We start from the raw sequence: 24,050 nt of genomic DNA, 5'->3' as shown, positions 1-24,050 counted from the left end.
AGAAGTCGCCTACTCTAGGTTAAAGGACTGGGTATCGGAGGGATTGGTAGAGAGAGGAGCAGGTGCAAAAAACCTTGAGAAGGAAAGCAGGTATAGAATTTAAAGAAAGTGAACATGGTGTAAGATGAAGCTGGAAATGTAGGTAGAAGGATTGAAGGCCTAGTAGGATTGAAGTGTTTTAAAGAGGTGGCGCTAGACGATGAGTTTGTATTTGCATAATGTCACTCTGAATCCAGGTGGAGAATGGATTAGAAAGCAATGTGTATTCTTAGGGATCAATTACAATGTATTCATGAAACACCTATGCCAGGAACTGTTGCTAGGTGCTGAAGATACATAGGTAAACAAGACCAACAAGGCTCTTATGTAATTGAAAGTATCTTAAGGCTTTCAAAGGTAAAAAAGAAATATATATATATATATATATGCATATATATATAAATATAAGCATTATGAATAAAGATATTGATACTTTTATAAGTATGTTGTAAAATATAAATATTAATATTTTAATAAAGATAGAATAGCTTAATGAAAATAAAACATTTGATCTTGATTTTGCCACTGACTAGTTATGTGACCTTGGCAAAGGAATATAACCTCTGTAGTGCTGGCCTTGGTAAAATTCTTCTGTAAGATAAAAATGAGACTAACGAGCTGAGATTTTTTTCCACATCTAAATTTTTTTTAATCAAATTACATAATTTGAAATAATGGTCTCATCATATTTGGAAACCTCTTGCTCCATCAAGCAAAGCTAATTCTCTTTGTTCAAGTGAAACTTTAAGTGCTAAATTTGTATAGTCTTGGAAATCTATGTTAAGTGATTTATAGCCTAATGATTCATACGAATAAAGCTACGATGAAGTATTTAAATTTACTATAAAATAGAATTACTGGTTGATAACATTTCACATTTTAAAACTTTTTTTGTCACTCCATATGAAAGCACTTTATTTTTACAAAATTTTTAAAGATTTTATTTATTTATGTGAGAGAGTGAGCAAGCAAGTGAGCATGAGTGGGGCGGGGGTGGGGAGGGGGGTGGAAGGGAGAGGGAGAAGCAGACTCCCTGCTGAGCAGGGACCCCCCCCCCCCGGAGGAGCCCAATGATGCAGGGCCTGATCCCAGGACCCTGAGATCATGACTGGAACCCAAGGCAGACGCTTAACCGACTGAGCCACCCAGGTGCCCCAACATTTCACATTTTTAAAATAAAATCTAGAAATTGTAATATATTTCATTACAGCTTTAGGTAATAAAATCAAAGTCTACTACAACAGATATTGCCCATTTATTGCAACAGATTTAATAATTTTTCAGATATACTAGTTCTTATTAGGGTAAGTATGAGGTGGGGAAAGATATCCCGTAACTCAAAATTAACTTACCTAACTTCCCATTCTCTGCTGCTCTGAAGAAGCTGAAAGAAGATGGAGATGGAGGGTGAGGGCATGGGGGAAAAAGAGGAAATATGAGTAAGAGGGAATAAACTTGAAGAGGCACAAGGCTGTAGGGGTAAAGAAAGAGAGTCCAGACTGTCACCCAATTTGAAGATGGAGGTGGGAAAGCTGATCCTCTAAAGGAAGAATCTCAGTAGTTCTATCTTTCACATTTCATTTTCTCCACATCTAAAATTTTTATCCCCCATCTTTAGAAATTGTTTTATTGCTTGGGGGAAAATATGTCATACACTACTAAGTACTTAAATTCAGTTAAATTTCTTTAGTATTTTATATCTGAAACCTGTTCATTTGGTATCCTAGGAGTTGTGGATGACACATAAAAATTGTTTAATGGTTTATTCTTTCAAGTTACTCCTTATTTTAATTTATCTATCTACCCTATACAAACAGAGGTTGACATATAAATTTAATAAGTGTATTTCCAGTGAAGGGGCCTGGGGAAAGAGGCTAACATTTAATGTAAAGAATCTTAGCTAGGACCTGCCTTGGAAGGGGACAAAAGCCTGGCCAAGGGCAGCAGCAAGAGAGCCATGTCTTGAACACAGCACAGCAGGATTTCCTTAAGGAGAAAAGGAAGAATAGATTTGGTATAGAAGAAAAATTGTCCTCTCTCTGGTAGGGAAAGAAAGCAATGGAGGTCTTGGCTGTATCAAGCTTGGAGCTTGGTTGGAGAGGGTGGTAGTTTGTGGCAGGGGTAGGGTGGGGCAAAGGGAGGCATATGTGCCATCGCTCCTGGGGTCAGGGATGAGAAGGCAATGTAGAGAACCATCAGTCCCATCAGGCAATTTACAGGGCCCCTTAAGTTGAGATAACAGTAGTAGTAAAAGTAGTAGTAATATTAGCAGCTCACATTCTCTTGCATGTTTACCACATGCCAGAATATGTTTTATATATATATATATATAATATATTTTATATATAAATATATATATATTTAAAGTAGGCTCCATGCCTAATGTGGGGCTCTAACTCACGACCCTGAGATCTACGGACTGAGCCTGCCAGGCACCCACTTTAATTACATTAATTAAATCCTCACAGCAAAACTATGAAGTACTATTAGACCCTTTTATAGAAGGGCAAACTGAGGCATAGAGAGGTTAAGTAACTTGCTTGAGGTTACATGGATAGGAAATGTAAAAGGAGGTTGTTACATGGTTATGAAATGGAAGAAGATTGTATTGCCTGTTTGTTAGTAAAATTGCCATATATCCCTTAAAAGAAATCAAGTATAGCTTTTGCTAGGCTGGTATACATTTTGCGTGATGGTACCTCATGGTCATTAGATTTGGGTGCAAAGCCACTTTAACAGAGCAGTGCACAGAGGAAATAGGCTGCTCTCTTCACTAGCTTAATATGTTTCATCGGTGAGAATTTTTGGAATGCTGGGCACACCCTGATTGAAGTATGCAAGCACATTCCAAAGTGAAATTTCAATGACTATTTTTCTTTTCTTTTGCCTTAACGGTTATCACAGCATTATAATGAAGGGCAGACTGCAAATATTCTTCAGTTATAAACAGGGAAACCAATAATTACCAGACTGCGTCACGCATTCTTTTGGATTACATTACACTTTTCAGTGATTCTAAAGTGGCCTGACAAAATCAGGAAAACTTGTAAATTCTCATCTGTTTGACATGGTCGGAAGTGTTCCATTCCAGAGTGCAAGTTTTCCTTCTCTTATTGGGATTTAAGATTTGGGCAACGGATTTCCTTTTCTTCTTTTACTTAAATCAGTGATTAGGTGGGAACTAAGCAAAACCTACCGGGGGGGGGGGGGGAGAGAAGTATTTTTCTTAAGAGATAATGTTACAGGGTATCATATTTAGAAATTGAAGAAAATAAAATAGTTTTCACAATAGCTGTAGTAATTACAGGACAATCGATAATTCTTGGCTAGACTTTACAGGAAAGAAAAGATCTCACGGTGGCCGGAGGAGGCAACAAGAAGCAATTTACTTTGGCTCCAGGAGATTCTAGAATCTCCTGACATATTTTTACATTTGTTCAAGTGTAAACTTATATATATATACATAAAAAAGTCCGAGAAACACTAAGAATGTATTCTAATCACAGGTGAAATTCCTCAGACCAGTGCAGTGCTTACATACATTAGAATTTAAATAAGCGGCTGCTGATTTGAAGTCCACCTGGAGAGCCCCTCCCTGTCCATGGCAGCGCCACGCCAACAACCAAAGTCAAAACCTCTGAAGCCTACTTTAAATAACATTCCTAAAGCAGAAAGCACACAAGCAGGAAAATCTTTCAGCTCCCAGCAAGCAGTGAAAAAAATTCAACCGTGGGGGCACTAATTTAAAGGATTTAGTGACGCTTAAAAAAAAAGCTGGCGCGGGGTGGGGGGGCAGGAATCCACTCAAACTTGACTCAGGAAATGGGAAGTTTATTGAGTAAACAAGCGGTAGCCTCAGACACACCTGCCACTCCCAGAGAAGCCCAGGAGCTACCACTGCCATCTCCCGGTCACATCCGGGCACTTCTCTACAAACTCCTGTCGTTCCGACGTGCGAGCCGTTAGGTTTATTTGAAACACACGCAGAACCAATCAATCGGCGCGTGCGGGGAGGTGGGCGGAGAGCAGTGGCCAATCACCGCCCCTCTGGAGACCGCAGCCTATGGGAAGGAGGTTGACATCACGCGCCAATCGGCATGGCTTTTAGAGAAAGAGGCTTACTTTTTGAATTGGTTGTGGCTGACACCCGCGAGGAATGGCGGTACCAGTAAGGGGAATCAGTGCTTGAACAGGTGGACTTCCGAGGCGTTTTTTGAGAGTGGTGAGGACTTTGTGCATGTGGGTAGGGGAGGTGGGAGTGGGCCAACGTCCCCGAAGCAGTGGGCCCCTTCTCTTGTCTGGCTGCCCCGCCCCATGACCGCGAATTCCGGAGCACCCCTGCTCAGGCTTCCTGGCTCTGGGAACTCCCCCACCGCACTACCAACAGCTGGGCAGTGAGCGCAGTGGGATCCCGAAGTCGTCCAGGTTGTTGGGCATCTTCATCTCTCACCTGGTGAGATATTTCTTCCGCAAGAATGTCTGGATGAAGGGAGGGAGTTGGGAAGCGTGGTCTCAACAAGCCGCCTTGTCCCTGCGGTTCTGGCGGCCCACAGCTGCTGCCTTTGGGGGCTTATCTCAGAGTGCTTAGTGGTTTCACTCTAGGATTCTTTTTGGTATCTTCTCTGTAGGAGGTTTACTTTTTAGTTTTTAAAAACGCCAGCCCATTCCGGCCTCCGCCTAACCCTCCCCCCCGACCCCCCCGCGTGCGCCTTCCTCCCCGGTACAGATTTGTTTGGCTTAGTGGTTAAAAAAGTGCAAGGCTCTGGAATCAGCCCGGGTTTGAATCCCTATTTTATTGACTGAGCTGGTTACTTGACCTCTCTTTTCTAGGATTCTTTATGAGATGGAGACAGGAGTAGTACGTGCCTCTTAGGATGGTTTCAAAGATTAAGTAAATAAAAGTAAAAGACTTAGAACAATGCCACATATTAAGCGTTAAATAAATATTAACGATAATGTTTATAATGTTAACACTAATGTTATTGTTAGTAACACTACCATCATATCCAGTATTTCATTTAGCTCCTCTGAAAGGTGATTGCCTAAAAAAATAAGTAAAAGGAAACTAAAGTGAGTATTTGTTTAAGTGACAGATTTTCTCTTTGGGATGAAAAGAGGCATGTGTTATTTAGTCAAAAGCTGCTTGACTATGTTCTTGGATGAGAAATAAGCTGTATAGGTTTATGAACACCGATCCTATTGTCTTACAAGCTTACAGAATGCATGAATGTGAAAAAGTGATTAGTGTATTTCCTTTTGTAATCAGAGCGTTGGGTGTTGTCATCAACTTTCCATGCAACTCTCTTTTTTCCTAAAATTTGAAGCTATTTCAGCAATAAATTGATCATATACAGTATTAACAGAGACAATTTTAATTTTTAATTACCTATTTTGTTGGCCTTTAAACAGGCATAGGAGAAAAATGTAAATTCATGTTTTTGATTATTAAAATCTCCTTCATTCCTTAAAGTATGTTAGTTCATCTCTTGACCTTTTTTAAGGTTCTTTTAAGGGAACTTTGAATGATAGCCTTTGTAGAGGCGTTTCTTTTTCACTGGAAACCGTTAAGTGTAGGAGACTTAACAACAAAAAATAAGGGCTGGATAGAATTTGTCATTGATTGTAAATAGAGACTCATATTAACAACTGTTGGGGCATTCCTTTGGAGAGCTTTAGAATAATGATTGATATGGATGTATGGTAGGACAATTAAAAATGTCCACATTATGAATATTATGAAAGTTAATAATTTTCACTCATTTTAAGATGTCATCTATTCAGTTTTCATCACAACTGGATTTGAGTTGTTTCTTATCTTTTTCTTGGTTGTGGAAACTGAGTGCAGAGTTGAGACAGGAGGCTGGGTTGCCTGGCTTTGAAGTGTGCGCCTAACAATTATGCTTAGGTCTTTGGATATTATTAGTGTGCTCATCTTCGCACTACTTAATATCACCATCTAGAAGTGATGCTAATGATACCTTAACTATATGCTGTTTCTCCACAGCATATAGTTTATTTAAACTATTACTTTGATAAAAAGCTGGTGGAAGATATTTGTATATTTTATTAACCTAAAAAAAGTAGGAGAGGGTACAGTAGGTCAGACATGTACCAGATAAAGATAGGGCCTCCTCTTTATATTTGCCCAATATTCTGGAAATTAACTTCAAGATAATAAACTTACATAATGACCTCGATTTGAATTGATGAAAATTCATTTAACTTTTTATTTATTCCCTGTTAGCCTAACCTTTCAATTCTTAAGTCCTGGAAGTCTTAAAAAAAAAAAAATCCTTTAATGTCCAGAGCCATACTGACACGAACCCATGCGTAATTGTCTTGTTATATCTTTTAAAGGAGAGATGATAGTAAAGTAATATGAAAATACAGATAAGAGAGCAATCTACTTACGTATGAGATATACAGAGACATCCACAGAGGATGAGTCAAGAGCAGTGGGTTGGGAGTTGAAAGATGTGCTGGGTGGAGAATTGAGTACTATTAAATGTAAATAGGTGTGTGGAGTAAATAGTGATCTGTGTTTGAAAAATGCTGAGAAATACATTGTGGCTGGAGCATACAGTATATGTGGACTGTGGGAATTAAACAGGAGATGAGGTTGAAGAGTTAGGCTAGGACCAAACTGTAAACCTGTTGGTGAATTTGGACTTGACCCTATAGGGAAAAGTGCTCATGGAAGTTCTTAAGCAGGGAAGTGATATGGTCACATTTGTTTTTAGGACCACAACCCAGGCAACAATGTGGAGAGTGATCTGAAGAAACTGATGATAAAGTTGTTTGGAGCTGTTGTATTTGACCAAGTGGCCACTGTGACATTGACCATAGAGAAGTGGGGCCAGGTCTCAGCTCTTTTTTTCTAAAATTTGAAGCTGTTTTGGCAATAAATTAATAATCAGAGCCAACCCTATGAGGTCCCAGAGTACTTGAGATAGGATTGATAGGAATTTAGGGGAGGCAAAATAGAGTAGAGGAAAGGGTAAGGATAGATATAGTTTTTGACAGGGATTATTTGAGGGATGATGGTAGTATTGTAAATGAAGATAGGAAAATGGGTTGGTTGAGGGCAAAGGGGTAGAGGAGGAGGGAGATAGAATATTTATGACTACCTTCTTGAATTTTCATTATATGTCAGGTAATGTTCTGAGTACTTTTCATACATTGTTATTTTTACTATATTCCTATGAGTCAGGTAGTAGTATCTTTATTTTACAGAAGGGGAAACAGAGGCTCAGAGAAGTTAATTGACATTTCTTTGATTCAGTATTAAGAAAAATGAGTAATGATACTTTTTATAAATTCTAGATATAAAAGTAGAGCCTCTAATGCATGTTTTTGCCCAATGCTCATGTATTTTTATTCAAACTTTATTTTTTTCAGCCAACGTAGAAGAGTACTAACAATGGCTGACAATAGTGTATTAACATCTACTACTGGGAGGACAAGCTTGGCAGACTCCTCTATTTTTGATTCTAAAGTTACTGAAATTTCTAAGGAAAATGTATTTATTCGATCTGCTTCATATGTTGAAGGTAAACCTGTTAATCAACTTTAAAACGCCAAATCATTATTTTAATCCTAAACTGACTAGGAATTTAGAATTTAACTGTAATACTGTTAAGCTAGAGTACGGTTATTCAGTAAATATTTGTTGACAGAATTGTGTATTCTTTGTAGTTTTTTTAAGTTTTTATTTCAATTCCAGTTAACATACAGTGTTATATTAGTTTCAGTTGTACAATATGGTAATTCAACACTTCTGTGTATCACCCTGTGCTCATCACCTATTTAACTCTCCCCCCACCCCCGCAGTAACCATCAGTTTGTTCTCTATTAAGAGTCTGTTTCTTGCTTTGTCTCTCTCTCTTATTTTTTTTGTTTTGCTTGTTTTGTTTCTTAAATTTCACATGAGTGAAATTATATGGTATTTGTCTTTCTCTGACCAACTTAGTTCTCTTAGTATTATACCCTCTAACACCATCCATGTTGTTGCAAATGGCAAGATTTCATTCTTTTCATGGCTCAGTAATATTTCATTATATATACACCACATCTTCTTTATCCATTCACCAATTGATGATAGATACTTGGCTTCCATAATTTGGCTATTATAGATAATGCTGCTATAAACATAGTGGTAGGTGTATCCCTTTGAATTAGTGTTCTTGTATTCTTTGGGTAAATACCAGTAGTGCAATTGCTGGATCATAAGGTAGCTCTATTTTTAACTTTTTGAAGAACCTCCATACTATTTTCCACAGTGGCTGTACCAGTTTGCATTCCCACCAGTAGTGCACGAGGGTTGCTTTTCTCCACATCCTCACCAACACCTGTTGTTTCTTGTGTTGTTGATTTTAGCCATTTATACTGTATAGATTTTTGATTATTGTTTGGATTAATGCTTCTCAGCTTGAAGGAGAAAGCATCTTATTGTTGAATATTGCTTTTTCTGTGTGTGAGGGCAATCTAGCTGCAACACTGTTAGAATTTACCCAGTTATGACTGGTTAGGTGAAAAGCCACTTATTCCCTTAGCAACTATATAAATGGGTCTGTCCCGAAGTTGCATGCACTGTTGAAGAGGATGGCTGTGCAAGATAGTGAATGCTTTTTTTGGTTAGGAGGAGTGCTAATGTTTGTATACTTTGTGGCAATTTGTTTTTTCTTTCTCTAAAGTGATAGATGGCCAAATTTTAAAAAATAAACTGAGAATTAAGTCATTTTAATTTTAGAGAAAGTTAGGAGTCTCCTCAAAGATGGAAAAACATGCCAGATATAGCGAAAAGAGGGATTAAGAACTGTTGATTTTGATATTAGTACCTGATAAACATATTTAAACATTTTTAATTTTAATAGAAGAAATGCCTCAAATTGAAACGAGACTGATACTGGTTCAGGAAGCTGGAAAACAAGAAGAACTTATAAAAGCTTTAAAGGTATGGAATTTTAGCTTTTTTTTTTTAAGAAAGGCTATCTTTCTTCCATCAGTGTTTAAGTAATTTTATAGTTTTCTTAATCTTATACTTAAGTCTCTTTTCCACAGACTATTAAAATAATGGAAGTCCCTGTTATAAAGATAAGAGAAAGTTGTCCTGGAAAGTCGGATGAAAAATTAATAAAAAGTGTTGTTAATATGGTAGGTCAAGCATTTCATTGCATGTGGCATGCTGCACTACTCTTGATTGTATTCTTAAATTCCACTTAATGGTGATTGGGCCTAAATTAGGCACAAGGTATATTTTGTGCACTCTGAAGCTAGATGAACAGAATCTTTTATATTTATTTTAAAAATTTGGGTGTTTCTGAAATCCCAAACTATGGTATATATTATAAGTAATGAACTTTTTACACTGTAATTTGGCATTGTTAAATTTAAAAGGCACACATATATTCACAAAGGTCTGATGTTTTTCTTTAAACTCTAGCTTCTTTTTTTCCCATTAATTTTATGTTTATTCCAAATTCTTGCTTTATTTCCAAAATTATAAATCACAGGGGCACCTGGGTGGCACAGTCGGTTAAGTGTCCAACTCTTGGTTTTGGCTCGGGTCATGTTCTCAGGGTGGTGGGATCAGCCCTGGGTTGGGCTCCACGATTGTTATGGAGTCTCCTTAAGACTCCCCGCCCCCCCTGCCTGCTTGCTTGCACACACTCTCTCTCTCTCTCTCAAATAAAATCTTAAAAAATATAAATCACAATAATTTGACAGTCATCAGGGAATTTGTCTCAGCATATGAAATATATCTAATTCTATATACCAGCTGTATTAGTTTGTGAGGGCTGCCATAACAAAATACCGAGACTGGGTGGCTTAAACAACAGAAATGTATTTTCTCTAGGTTCTGGAGACTAGAAGTCCCAAGATCGAGGTGTTGGCAGGTTTGGTTTCTCTTCAGGTCTCTCTCCTTGGCTTGCAGATGGCCAGCACTTTTTTGTTGTGTCTTCACATGGCCCTTCTGGGCATGCACATCCCTGATAACTCTGTGTCTAAATTTCCTCTTCCCGTAAGTACACGAATTAGATTGGATTAGGGTCTACCTACGTGACCTCATTTAACCTTAATGACCTCTTAAAAGGCCCTGTCTTCAAATGCAGTCTCATTTTGAGGTATGAGGGTTAGGGCTTCAATGTGAATTTCGAGGATACACAATTCAGCTCATCACATCAGCCTAGCAAATAAAGCCCAAACAATATTCTGACCTATTCAGGATTTTCTTTTAAATGGTTCTGTTCTTTTTGCATAGGAGTCATACAGGTACTTAAATATGTTCATTCTTTTTCATAGATGTACATTATAAATTGTTAAACAGGAAAGCCTTTTTATATTCTACGTTTGCCACATAACAGCTACCTACATGTTTCATATCTTTCTCTTATTTCCCTCATATATCCTGAAATGATTAAGTTAATCTATACCCTTTTTGTAGATACTAAGTGCCATAGTATTTTTTCTATTTCTATAAACATTCTGAAGATGATTTATGCAGGAAGAACTGTTAAGTGTGGCATCATTTTCTTGGTGAGAATAAAAAGTAATAGTGGATATCTTTGTAATGCATCTTACTATCAAAATGTGTGTTCTCAAAAAAATCATTTTAATTTTATATGTGTATTAGATGATTTATAATGACTAAGTCATGTCCAAAGTTATGCCTTTATAATATTAATATTCAAAATTTAATATCAGTATAGATGGAGAAATGTATATATAAAAAAACAAATAGTAAAGAAATAAGGCTGTTTACTATTAAGTAAAATGCTCATTGTGTGATTTAAAAGTTTACTACAAATATAAAAAAGTGTTGATAGTGAATTGATTTTTAGGTGATATTTAGAGTTACATAAATTAACTTTGTAATTTATAAATAATTTTTATTTCTAATAACCACCTGAAAAAAATCAAGGAAATTAAAGTGCCCTTTGTAAAGATGGAATCACCGGAAGAATTTGAAAGTTTGGATTCTCCAGAATTTGAAAATGTATTCATAGTCATGGACTTCCAGGATTCTGTTTTTAATGAGTTACACAAGACTGATTATAGAATTATTGGACCACCAGTTATCTTAAACTGTGCCCAAAAAGGAGAGGTAAGAAAATATACATTTATTATGACTTTCAAGGTTAAATTTTTATTAATGAATTTTGTGAAAATTCATAAGCAGAAACATCCTGTTAATTGTTGGGAGTATGTAAGATTTAGAATAGGGATAGTATTGGCTACTCTAATATAGTTTTTAAAATCTTTCTATTGTAACTTTTAAGAGTGAAAATCTAAGACTTTTGAAAGTTAAATAATGACAATTACATATTTGTGTGTATACATACACACATATATATCTTAATACCTGCAGTATCTTGGGAGAAATAATTTTTTAAACTTGGGTTCCAGAAATGTATATACATATATAAACTTATTTTCTTCCACTGAATAAGTACACATTTCCATTTTTATTTGTTACTGCATGGCTTAAAATTAAAGAAATTATTTTAGCTTTTTTTTTTATATTGGGTTGTAAATTTAAGTTTATTTGTTTATTTTAAGTAATCTCTACACCCGGTGTGGGGCTTGTACTCCCAACCCGTAGGTCAGGAGTTGCATGCTCTTCCAACTGAGCCATCCAGGAGCCCCTGCTTTTTGTTTTTAAATAACATTTCAGTGTTAGAGTTGTAGTAGAGTTAGTCTGTATTCTTTGGTTTTGTTGCTATGTTTTGCCATTCTTAAACTTGCCTTATTAACTTAAAATTGTATAGGTCAATTTTGTGCTTCTTTTGTTATAGATACTTAGTAAGGTGCATGATAATCTTTAATTCTCTGTTTTGATTCAGAAGTGTTGCTTTCAAAAAACCAAGTAAACCTTTTAAAGACCAAAATTGTTAAATAATCTTGCATAATGGTGGGAACTATATATCTATACTTACTTTTTTAACCATTCTTTTCCTATTATTTATATATATACATACATACATATATATATATACATACATACGTATATATATCTATTTCTGTTGGTTAAATTATTTACTATTTCCATTTTTTTTAGCTCAAAAATTGGAATCATATTTGGTTCAAGTATATGTGTAATTTACATAGTGTTCATTATAAAATATTTTGAACTGTTTTAAATTGGAATTTTAATTGGAAACATTTACAATAGTGTATGGAGTCTGAAATTTTTCCTAGCACATAAAACTTTGAGTCAAAGTATATTTTAGAACTGAAAGTTTGCATATAAATATGTTTAATTTGCCAGTAGTAAAGTGTGTTTAGATTGTGTGTGTCAAATATAAATTGGGAGTTATGGGGGATTTTTGTATTATAAAACTTGTAATCTTTTTTTGCTATTTTTTTGTTGCATATTGAAAAATGCAAGAAATCTTTGGATTGACAAAGTTGATTGGCAAGAGGGGGAAATATGTTTTAGCTTGAGAAAGATGTGTTCTGTTCTCTACTATAAAGAAAACTCACAGATTTAAAATTGTTGTGTCCTTTATTTAGCCTTTGCCTTTTTCATGTCGTCCACTCTATTGTACAAGCATGATGAATCTAGTACTATGCTTTACTGGATTTAGGAAAAAAGAAGAACTAGTAAGTATTTTAAAACATTCTATTCAAGGAATATTTTTTCCAGCCAAATAAATTTAAATTGACATTTTTTGGGGGGTTAATTATATCATGGTTTTATTTTAAACATATTGAAGGAGAATTTATGAATATACTATTTTAAATTTTATGAAGAAACATTATGAAGAGCCTTGTAAAGAAACATTTTGTTTAGGCTGGCAGGCATATGAATTAAGAGAAAGACTTCATTACTATCTGATCTGTTTAAATTGTCTTTTTGTTAAGTATCATCAGCCACGTTATTTCAAGTTTTTGTTAATACATTGCAATTTTTTGTTATACAAGTCCAGGCTTAAAGTATATTCATTGCCCTAGAGAATTCATAGAAACTCTTCTGATTCATAAAATTTTCTGTGTTGGAGCTAATAGGGTAATACTGTAACTTTGTGGGCAGAATCTTGGTGTGATATAACCTGGTGTTTAAAAGAAGTCTTCTGTTTAGGATGCATGAAAGCCAGTTGTTTAATTAAGTTTTGTGTAATTATCTTTACTAGCTTATCTCTATGTATAATTTTGCCTGTGCTTGTTAGGCAATGAATCTTTAATTTTTTTGACATAAAATTCATATCTTTATAAAAATTCTTATATGTACCTTATAAATAAAAATTAGTCAGTAGATTCTAAATGACTTCTAAACATAATTTAAAATTTTGTTCAAATTAATCATAAAGTTAATGTTCCCTAATTTTTCTTTTGAGGTCAGATTGGTGACATTGGTTCATCACATGGGTGGAGTTATTCGAAAAGACTTTAATTCAAAAGTTACACATTTGGTGGCAAATTGTACACAAGGAGAAAAATTCAGGGTATGTAAACTTGGGTGTATTTCAGTATAGCATTTTGTGGGGGTGGATTTAATAACAGTACTTTCATCCTATCTATTTCTCCCACAGTTTATTGAGGATCAGAAATTCCATTTTTGCTATATGTACATTTGTAAAATTTTAAATTATAGGAGTGTGGTCCTTTAGGTTTTAAGGAGACAATGGAACCTAAGTTAGGTCTTAAAATAAGTAGGATTTGTGAATGAGTAGGATTGTGGAGGTTGGTAGACGGGTGACATTTCAGGCAGATGATTAATATTAGCAAAGGTTACTATAAGTGTTGGTGAGTAAGGGGGTTAGGAAGTGTTGAGCAGATATTTCATTCTTGTCTAAATGGTATTAATAAGAACAAAGTTACGTTCTTATAAAATGGTTATAAGATTTAACTAGCAAAAACTATAAAAGAACAGGAGAAACTACTTTTACTAGAATTAAAATCTTAGTTTAAGACTGCACTTGAATATCTACAAAGAATTTATCACCTTGTTCCCACCCTCCATCAGGGTATTTATGTAACAAATGGTAATTTTGGGGTAATGTTGAATTCCTGGGAGGTATTCTTTCCAATTCATATCTTAGTTTTTCATGACTTAATCAGATATTTTCTTCTCTAGTCCTATCTTGGGAGTCAGTACTTCCAAGGAAGTAAAGATGGAGAAAGGAGAAATAGAAATATAGTAAAATAAAGATGAACTTAGCTTCAGAGTTATGTTTATTTAAAATAAGGAAATGAGGGGCGCCTGGGTGGCTCAGTCGTTAAGCTTCTGCCTTCGGCTCAGGTCATGATCCCAGAGTCCTGGGATCGAGCCCTGCATCGGGTTCCCTGCTCGGCGGGAAGCCTGCTTCTCCCTCTCCCACTCCCCCTGCTTGTGGTCCCTCTCTCGCTATGTCTCTGTCTGTCAAATAAATAAATAAAATCTTTAAAAAAAATAAATAAAATAAGGAAATGGTTTGGACATCATGGAACTTGTTCTAAATTATTTTAACCTAACTTGTATGATTGAAAGACAGTTTTTCTGTTAATTTTTCTTTATACTTTGTCAGAAAGCAGATGAATAATGATCTAAAACTGCAAAAAACAGTATGTATAAAATTGCTTAGAAATTCCATGAATGCAGTTATATGAGGTGAAAATTTATTGTAATTGATGTTTATATTTTTAGATTGCTGTGAGCCTGGGCACTCCAATTATGAAGTCAGAATGGATTTATAAAGCTTGGGAAAGGCGGAATGAACAGTAAGTGTTTAGAAATTCAGTAGTTCAAGGTGGCTCTGGTGTTATGGATAGCACATTGGACTTCTAGAAATTCAGTAGCTCATTATTTGAATTAAGTATGTTATGAATATAAACCCATGTGCCCAAAACCCTAAATTCATAGATAGTGTAGATAAAATGAATTTAGTCTTTGGATAGCCTAAGGAATAAAGTCTAGGAGGACCAAAGTTATAAAAAAAAAATTATAAAAAATTGAAAATTGAAAAGTATCTGTGATATCTTCAGACTTTACCTTATGAAATAATTTTGATTATTGTTAACATTCTAAAACTATTACGTAAAAACTTAATGCATCTGGATATTTAGCTTGTTACACTTTTTTCACTGTGTTTGTCTAGTTACATTCTAAGTGGTGATTGCAATTCATAACCTGTTAAACTTTCCAACCTCATAATTCCTTGCTATTCTACTTCATCATTATTTAACATTTCATGAAACTACAGAACCCCTGGAATACATAGAAAATTTCATGTCCAGAGCAAGGATTTGAATCTTGTAAAGACTACTTGTGATCAAATTTTGTTAGAAGTTATTTCCGGGATGACTGAGGACACACCAATTTTTTTTTTTTTTAACTGATGTTTTTGTGAACATTTCAGGACTACATGTAAAATATTTTCAATAAATGGATTATGCTGAAAACCTTGAGAATTATTATAGATTTATAAATTGATATACTTACTGAACTTTAGCTGGTTTTAGAAGAGTATATTTTGTTTTTAGGGATTTCTGTGCATCAGTTGATGACTTCAGAAATGAATTTAAAGTTCCTCCATTTCAAGATTGCATTTTAAGTTTCTTGGGATTTTCGGATGAAGAAAAAACCAATATGGAAGAAATGACTAAAATGCAAGGTAGAATTTACTATAATTTAAAAGTTATATTTTTTTCTCCCACTCTTGCTTTATCATCTCCTGGCGAATATGCCTCTTTAAAAATTCAGGTTTGGAGATAAATAGTTCGGCTTATTTATGCTTGCATGCATTTCTCTTTAGGAGGTAACTGTTTACCCATTGGAGATGAAAGATGCACTCACCTTGTAGTTGAAGAGAATGTAGTAAAAGAACTTCCATTTGAACCTTCGAAGAAACTTTATGTTGTCAAGCAGGAGGCAAGTAATTCTAGAATAAGATTGGCTTTTTTTTAGATAGAATTTTATTTTTATTTTATTTTTTTATTTTAAGTAGGCTCCACACCCAATGCAGGGCTTGAACTAATGACCCCAAAATTAAGGAGTTGCATGCTGTACCGACTGAGTCAGCTAGAAGCCCCAAGATTGGTTTTTTAAAAATATTACTAATCACTTCTCTGATAAGATAAATTCTTAATTAATTTTTTCTTTCCTTTTACCTAGTGGTTCTGGGGAAGCATTCAAATGGATGCCCGAGCTGGAGAAACTATGTATTTATATGAAAAGGTATGCTTTTTTGTCCATTAGTCATTTGTTCTGTGCATTTGATTGTATAAAGATAACACTTCTGTTCGAAAACAGCGTGGTATAATTGGCATACCAGTCATCTTTAAGTCATGTTTAAGAGTTTGAGAATAATTGAACAGTTAGTTATTAAGTAATAGTTTGTGTAGATTTAAGTAAAACTATTCAATGCAGAATTATTTTAATCTAATATATGTCATTCTGTGCCACTTCGTAGTGATACTATTATGAACAGTAACATTCCTATCTTCAGAAACTTAGAACCTTAAGGGAAAGCTAGATATACAAACAACTATAGTGCAGAATATGTGCTATAGTTGAGTAATTATTTTAACTAGCCTCATTCTGAGAGACTCAGGCAGGACTGAAAAGAGTAAATAAATGTTGAGCCAACTTACGAGGCTAACCTTGTAAGGACATTCAAGTTAGATAGCAGGTGAGAGATGGTGTGAAGCTTGAAAGTACATTGAAATAGCAAGTAGTTTAGTATGGCTTTAAAAAAGAGTGTGGGAAAGAAGGCCAACAAATAAAGCTTACAATTTAGGTAGAATCAAGTGGTTTTTAAAATGTTAAAGAATTTGGTAAGTATTGGGAGCCATTGAAGAATATTAAGCGGGGAGATGTCATTAGAAAAATGACTCTAGTAGTAGATTGTAGGCAAGGAAAACACAGCCTTCATGCTAGATTGGTGAAGAGTGGTATCATTCACCAAAACGTGGCATAAAGGTATAGAAGCAGGCTCTAAGGGAGGATTTTCTTTAGTTGGAGATTTAATTTGAATGGAATATTGAAGATGAGGTGCAGATTTATTGTATTAACTATAAAATCTAGATAGGTACTATATTGTCTTCTGACGCTTTTGTTCTTAGTATAAGGTTCTTAACCATAAAGTTTAAAAACTGCTTAAAATTTCAGGAGAGAGCTTTTAAAACCAAGTGTTATTTGGCAAGTATTGTAGAGCAATATGTCCGGGCACTGTGCTAAATGCTAAGGATACAGTGAACAAACTATGAATGGTCCCTGCCCTCCAGAGTTTATGGCCTAACAGGGGACTAGACAGTAAACAAGCTTACAAATGAATATGTAATGGTGATAGAGCTGTGAAGAAACAGAATGAGGTGCTTGGGGTTAGGCAAATACAGTGGTCCCTTTACTATTGTGTTTTATGAATCTTCTGAATTACCTGGCAGAGTGTGTAGTTGTAAAATTATTGTGCAAAATCCAGATTTTGTCAGACTTGTAAATATATTTTTCTTCTGTTCCTGTCTCAGTATAGAACCAAGGAAGTAAAATTGAGCTTTTGTGCTTTTGATTGCAGGCTAATACTCCTGAGCTCAAGAAATCAGTGTCACTGCTTTCTCTAAATACCCCAAACAGCAATCGCAAGAGACGTCGTTTAAAAGAGACACTTGCTCAGCTTTCAAGAGAGACAGACATGTCACCTTTTCCTCCCCGTAAGCGCCCATCAGCTGAACATTCCCTTTCTATAGGGTCACTCCTAGATATCTCCAACACACCAGAGTCTAGCATTAACTATGGAGGTAATTCACATTTTAAAAAATTGATCATTAAAAGTTAGTGGAATGGAATAATTATTAGAATTTAGATAAATCACTACCACAGCGAATATGAAAGGTTCTGACTTTTATCACCTTTGTTCTAGCTGAGGAGAAGAGGCACATAAAAATGCTTCCATTTAATGATTGCTTACTATATGCTAAGTGCTTTCTATATTTTATTTGTATATCACTCTAGAAAATGGAAGAGCTGTTCAAAGAGCAGATTCTTAACATTAGCAAAACAAGATCACAGAAGGTGTCACATGAATTATGGAGAAAATAGGTATGATGAAATCAGTGGAGGGTGAGCTCAGTTTGTTCTCCAATGATACAGGGAGGCTCTATAATTAACACTTCTCTCTTGATCATCAATTTTCCCCTCTATTTTTGTTTTCTAATCTGCACACAAATATGTTGTGTTTTTTAGAGTTAAGAAATAATCAAAACCTCTTGACCCCATGACACTCTACTTACTATTTCATTTCTCTCTTTCCTTTTACATGGGTACTCTTCAAAGAATTACCTTGATCTGTTGTGTCATTTCCTTGCTTTTCATTGTCTTCTCCAACCATTCCAACTGAACTTAAGCCCCTACTGCATGAAATTGCTCTTGCTGAGGAGACTGACAGTTTTGGGTTTTTTTTTTTTTTTTTTTTTTTAAAGATTTTATTTATTTATTTGAGAGAGAGAGGCGTGAGCACGAGCTGGGGGAGGGGGCAGAGGGACAAGCAGAATCCCCACTGAGCCTGGAACCTGATGTGGGACTCGATCCCAGGACCCTGAGATCATGACCTGAGCTGAAGTCAGACGTTTAACCGACTGAGCCACCCAGGTGTCCGGCGACTGACAGTTTTTATGCAGTCAGCAGCATCTAACACATGAGTAGCTCTTTCTTCCTGGAGATAGTTTTTTTCTCTTAGCTTTTGTACCTCATTTCTCATTCTCCTTTGCCTAACTTCTCCAGCTCTAACTGTCGAATATTATTCCTGAGTCATTTCTTCTCTACTGTATTCTCCCACAGTGGTCTCATTTAATTCCATGGCTTTAGAAACATTCATATGCTGTTAACTCCCCAGTGTGTCTTCTTCCCTGTCCAACTACATACTTAATACCTACTTGTCCATGTCTAATACATATCTTAAACCTAACATAATCAAATTAGAACTCTTGATTTTGATTCTCTCTACCACTCTCAACTCTACTCCTTTATCATCCTTTTCTATAAAATGGATCTCTCTTAGATGATTATGTTGGTCTCCTGAATGGTTTCTCTGTATTCATTTTTGCCTTTTTTGTTAAGTTTGTTTATTTATTTTTATTTATTTTTTTTAAGATTTTATTTATTTATTTGACAGAGAGATAGAGAGCACAACTGGCAGAGCGGCAGGCATAGTGAGAAGGAGAAGCAGGCTCCCTGCTGAGCAGGGAGCCTGATGCGGGGCCCGATCCCAGGACCCTGGGATCATGACCTGAGCTGAAGGCAGACACTTAACCTACTGAGCCACCCAGGCGTCCCAGTTTGTTTATTTATTTAAGAAATCTCTATACCCAATGTGGGGATTTAGCTCACAACCCTGAGATTAAGAGTCACATGCTCTTCCAACTGAGTCAGCCAGGTGCCCCCATTTTTGCCTTTCTATATGAGCACTTAGGTCTCTAAAATACATATAAATTAAATCATGCCAGTCCTGTGCTTGAAGTCATTCAGTGGGTTTGTATTACCATAGCTTTCAAGTTCCTATGTGATCCTTTCTCACCTACGTCCAACCTCATATGACGATATCATGCTCTCCTGTAATACTCTAAGCTTTAGTCACACTGTCTCTGTTATTCTTTGGATATTTCCACTACATTCATACCTCTGGAACTTTATACTTGACCTCTTTGCCTTAAAGAAATCTTACTGGGCTTTCTGCAAAGTTAAGTCCCTGTTCAGCACTTCTCACTAAACCATTACCTGGTTGTGTCTTCAGTAGTAATCATCATTGTTAGAAATTATATTTTTTTGTTTGTTTCACCAGAATGTAAGCTTTAAGAAAACAAGAACCTTATCTAATCCTTTGCTGTGTTCTCAATGCCTAGTACAGAGTAGGTACTTACTAAATATTCTTGTGTCAAATTATAGAAGGCCCAGAAAACTGAGGTGGAGTTGAGAAATGAGGGGAGCAAGAATATAAATACTATACAAATTCACATTTTAAGGGATAGTGAATAGGTCAGTTTGCTTATGAGAATGGAGGAGTAATAATTAAATTGGAAAGGTTAATTGGGGCCTAATATTAGGGGACTTTGAAATCAGACTGGTATGTCTGAACTGCATATTGTCATCAACAAGGAACTTTAGAAACTATTGAGCAGTAGAGTAATTGGTTGAGTAGGTAATTTGTAGTGGATTATTCTGAAGAATGATTAAAAGGAAGGCAGTTCAGAGATGGCCAGACCATGAAGTAATCTACAGTGGCTTGGGCCACAAGATGATAAAGCCCTGAACCAGGGTTGCTAATGGTTGGAAAGGAAAGTAGGAAGCACTGTGGAGATACTGATGGAATGGAGTGACAGGAAGGGAATAAGAGATGACAGCAGAGTATTAAAATAGAAGAAATGTTACCTTGGTGAAAATAGGAAGTCCATATTTTGGAGGAAGATAGTGTAGTTTTAGAGACTATTCAGGTTAAATTGAGGTACACATGCCCAGTGGGTATTTGGAAAAATTGAACTTGGTGCTTGGGTGGAAAGATTATGATTAGATCCATAGGTGTGAGAATTTATTGGTTCCATAAATGTGATGGACATACTGGGCATGAGATGGTAAGAGCTGATCATAAAGGACTGAAACTTGAATATGCAGTTTAGGGGATAGGAGAAGAAAATAGACATGACAACTATTCTATTAGGTACTCTATATAGAATCCGCAGTTTGTAGATCACTTTGTAAACACAATAATTAAATTGAGTCAATATATGTCAGATTTTTCCTCTTGACATATGTAATGGCAGAAGCTCTTGGGTCTGGAGAGTAGTCTGAAATAATGTACAAGTGGGAAAATCTTTGGTCTATTAGCTTTAGAAAGCATTCAAACTCCATTGTATACATCATTATTTTAATATTTAAAATTATCATTGAGTAAAATTGATATGCTGGGTCTATATATTGTTTTTTCATGTCATTGTATATTGTACATTTGTTTTCCTATTTAAAAACTTGCCATTAGGAGATTCTGTACATTATGTTAAAGTACTTTAACCATATCTGTAGTAAGAAAGTGTATCTTAAGCTTTTATGAAAGCTTATGATTTCATTTTTTTTGAAATACATATAAAGTATACTAATGTGTCCTCTCACTTTGTGTTGGACTGGATGTTTTATATTATGTTAAAAACTAACAGAATTTGCAGTTGATGTGTTTTGTTGAGGAAGACTTCCTCTATATATATGATAAGTTTTCTGTTACTATGTAATCATGACCTTTTTATCCTTAAACTTAAATATTTTTATATAGTTGTTTTTCATTTTATTATTTGAGCTTTTTATTTTGAAATAATTTCAGATTGCAAAAAGCTGCAAAAATAGTACAGAGATTCCAGTACTCTTCTCAGAATTCCCAAATGGAAATATTCTGCCATGTTTGCTTTAGCATTCATTCATTCTGTCTCTTTGTCTATAATATGCACACGTATTCTGCACCGTTGGAGACTAAGTTGCAGATAAGATGTGCCTTTTCTTCTAAATACTTAAATGTGTATTTCCCAAAATAGAGGGACATTTCTTATACCACTACAGTAGAGGTATTGTAATTAGGAAATTGACATTAATAGTATGACCGACTCTTAATTTTAATCAATTGTTCTGCTAATACCCTTTTTAGGAAAAGAAAAAAGTTTTTTTTTTTCCGGTCTAAGGTCCAATCCAGGATCATATGTTGTTATCTCTCTTTAGTGTCTTCTAATCTGGAATAGTTTCTCAACTTTGTTTTTAGTGACCTTGACATTTTTGAAGAGTACAGGCCAGTTATTTAGTATAATATCTGTCAGTTTGGAGCCATTAATACCTTTGACCATTATTTTTTTCTGGCCTTATCCTATGAGGAAATTTTACTTTAATGAAAATCTAAATGGGTATATTTCTCAGAGTGGATATCCTTCCCCTTTTTTTGTTGTTAAATCTGTACAATGTCTGGTTTTTCATTAAATCTTTCTTCCTTTTTACCTTTTAGAAACACCAAAGTCTTGTACTAAGTCTTCTAAAAATTCTACTCCAGTTCCTTCGAAGCAGTCAGCCAGGTGGCAAGTTGCAAAAGAACTTTATCAAACTGAAAGTAATTATGTAAATATATTGGCCACAATTATTCAGGTAAAAGTTTGTTGCAAAATGATCCCTGTTCCAGTGTTCCTAACTAAAAAATCTAAGAGATACTATTTCTTATAAGAAAATTATATAAGCATAGAATTTGAACATACATATTAAAAATGAAAATATATGACAAAAAACTGCTATTAGGGAAATGCCATACTGTAATAGTAGCTTTTATTCTTACAGAAATAGCACCTTCTTTATAGTGACTAAAAAAGAGAAGGATCCTTAGTAGACGATTTTAGAGGGGACCAAGTTTTATTTGATACGGAACTTTGCAGGTTCTCTGTCATGATACTGCATTTATATTTATATGTGGATATGGTAGGTAACTTTTTCTGAAAGTGTGCATTCTAGGAGTCATTGCTTTATTTAGTACTGTATATATGTGAAAAGCCATAGCAATGAAGCATAACAATATGGATGTAATTTTTTTGGTAATCCTGTCATGTGTCAAGTTTCTTAAAGTATGCAGTGGTTAGTCATAAATGTTAACTCATTGCTTATCATTAAAATGTACTGTGAAGTTATTGCTGAAGAAAAAGAATTCTAATTGATCCTTATAGGATGAGATTGAAGAAGATACTAAGAATAAACTGAAATTCGAAGTTCTGAAAGACAGTATTTAGGACACTATTTTGGCATCTGCAGAAAGATGGAATAGATTTGTTTTAGGTAATGAAGGAGATTGTCAGGAAAAAAAAGTTGATACCGTCAAGCTTGTCTTTGAATAGAAAAATAATAAGGAGTTTCTGATTGGGGTTAATTTTTAACTGACCTCTATTTGAATTCTTAATATAACTCATTAGTGTTCAATATAATAGCCTTTAGTTGCTTGTGCCATTGATAAAATGCATGGATAAGAAATGGAAAGACTTCTTTCCTGGTATTCATGGAGAGGTTATTCTTCACGGTTAATTTGTTTAGCAGTAGTCAAGGGTTTATGAGGCCCTCTGCTGTATTAAACTTTACTTGTTTTAACTCAGCTTTGCTCTTAAGGGAAATCATTCTAGATGAGTTTCTTGTTGAAGTTTTTATAGTCAGCCAAAATGTAGTCGAGTAGCAGAAAATTCCCTTGGCATATACTGTTCATGTACTTTGGTAGCATTTATTACCCAGAAATGTAAATCCTTTCAGGCCATGGAAAATGCACTGGAGTTTCAGAATTTTAATTTGCATATCAATTAATCTCACTAAAATGCCTTTAAAAAAAAGCCCTTAGAATTATTAGACTGTAGATAGTCTCATACCACTATGCTTACTATAAACTCACCTGAGATTTTATTTAAAAGATTGTGGTCTAAATTCATAATGATGTTCCCTTCAGCTTTATTTTAGGACTGATGTTTTCCTTTCCCTTTTTTTGAAATTGGATTTGGAAAAACTTAATTTAGCCCCCAAATTAAATGAATATCCAGAAGCTTCTTTATTTCATGTAATATGTGAGTGCCTGTTAATATAAATTATTGTGCCAAGTGTTAAAGAGGATTCCTGTTTTAGAGGAGCTTAGACTGGAAGAGGAGATAAAACATGCATACCTAATTATAATACCAAATGGAAGGTTATGAGCATCATGAGGGAGGTTTAGATAAGGTATTTGGAGATTTGTGAGGTGAGAGTTTTACTCTTCCAGCTTAGGGAAGGTGTTGGGCTGGAAGTTTCAATGAATTGAACATTGGAAAGAGTATCATAAAGAATATATAAATTGAAGTTAATTTTATTTATTTTTAAAGATTTATTTATATATTTTAGAAAGAGAGAGCATGCATGGTGTACGTGTAAGGGGAGGGGCAGAGGGAGAGGGAGAGAATCTCAATCAGACTCTGTGCTGATACGGCTCCATCCCACGACCCTGAGACCATGACGTGAGCTGAAACCAAGAGTTGGTGCTTAACCAGTTGAGCTACCCAGGCACCCCTGAAGTGAA

The 24,050-nt window shown here is 35.1% G+C and overlaps 1 protein-coding gene across 1 annotated transcript in view; it reads left to right on the top strand.

Moving 5' to 3' along the window:
- Positions 1–4,124: 4,124 nt before the first annotated feature.
- The window catches only part of ECT2 (epithelial cell transforming 2), a 60,474-nt gene continuing 40,548 nt past the window's right edge, over positions 4,125–24,050 (top strand). The window contains 13 exon segments of the mRNA XM_032407197.1: positions 4,125–4,261; positions 7,438–7,589; positions 8,913–8,992; positions 9,100–9,192; positions 10,961–11,143; positions 12,553–12,642; positions 13,377–13,484; positions 14,666–14,739; positions 15,502–15,632; positions 15,774–15,889; positions 16,133–16,195; positions 17,532–17,754; positions 21,987–22,123. Of these exon segments, the coding sequence (XP_032263088.1) occupies positions 7,460–7,589; positions 8,913–8,992; positions 9,100–9,192; positions 10,961–11,143; positions 12,553–12,642; positions 13,377–13,484; positions 14,666–14,739; positions 15,502–15,632; positions 15,774–15,889; positions 16,133–16,195; positions 17,532–17,754; positions 21,987–22,123 (1,428 nt within the window). The 5' untranslated portion in view covers positions 4,125–4,261; positions 7,438–7,459.

This window comes from Phoca vitulina, unplaced genomic scaffold (assembly GCF_004348235.1).
Source record: "Phoca vitulina isolate PV1807 unplaced genomic scaffold, GSC_HSeal_1.0 scaffold8, whole genome shotgun sequence".
NCBI classification, from domain to species: domain Eukaryota; kingdom Metazoa; phylum Chordata; class Mammalia; order Carnivora; family Phocidae; genus Phoca; species Phoca vitulina.
Note: the sequence above shows the minus strand (reverse complement) of the source record. Positions and strands in the feature narration are given on the sequence as shown.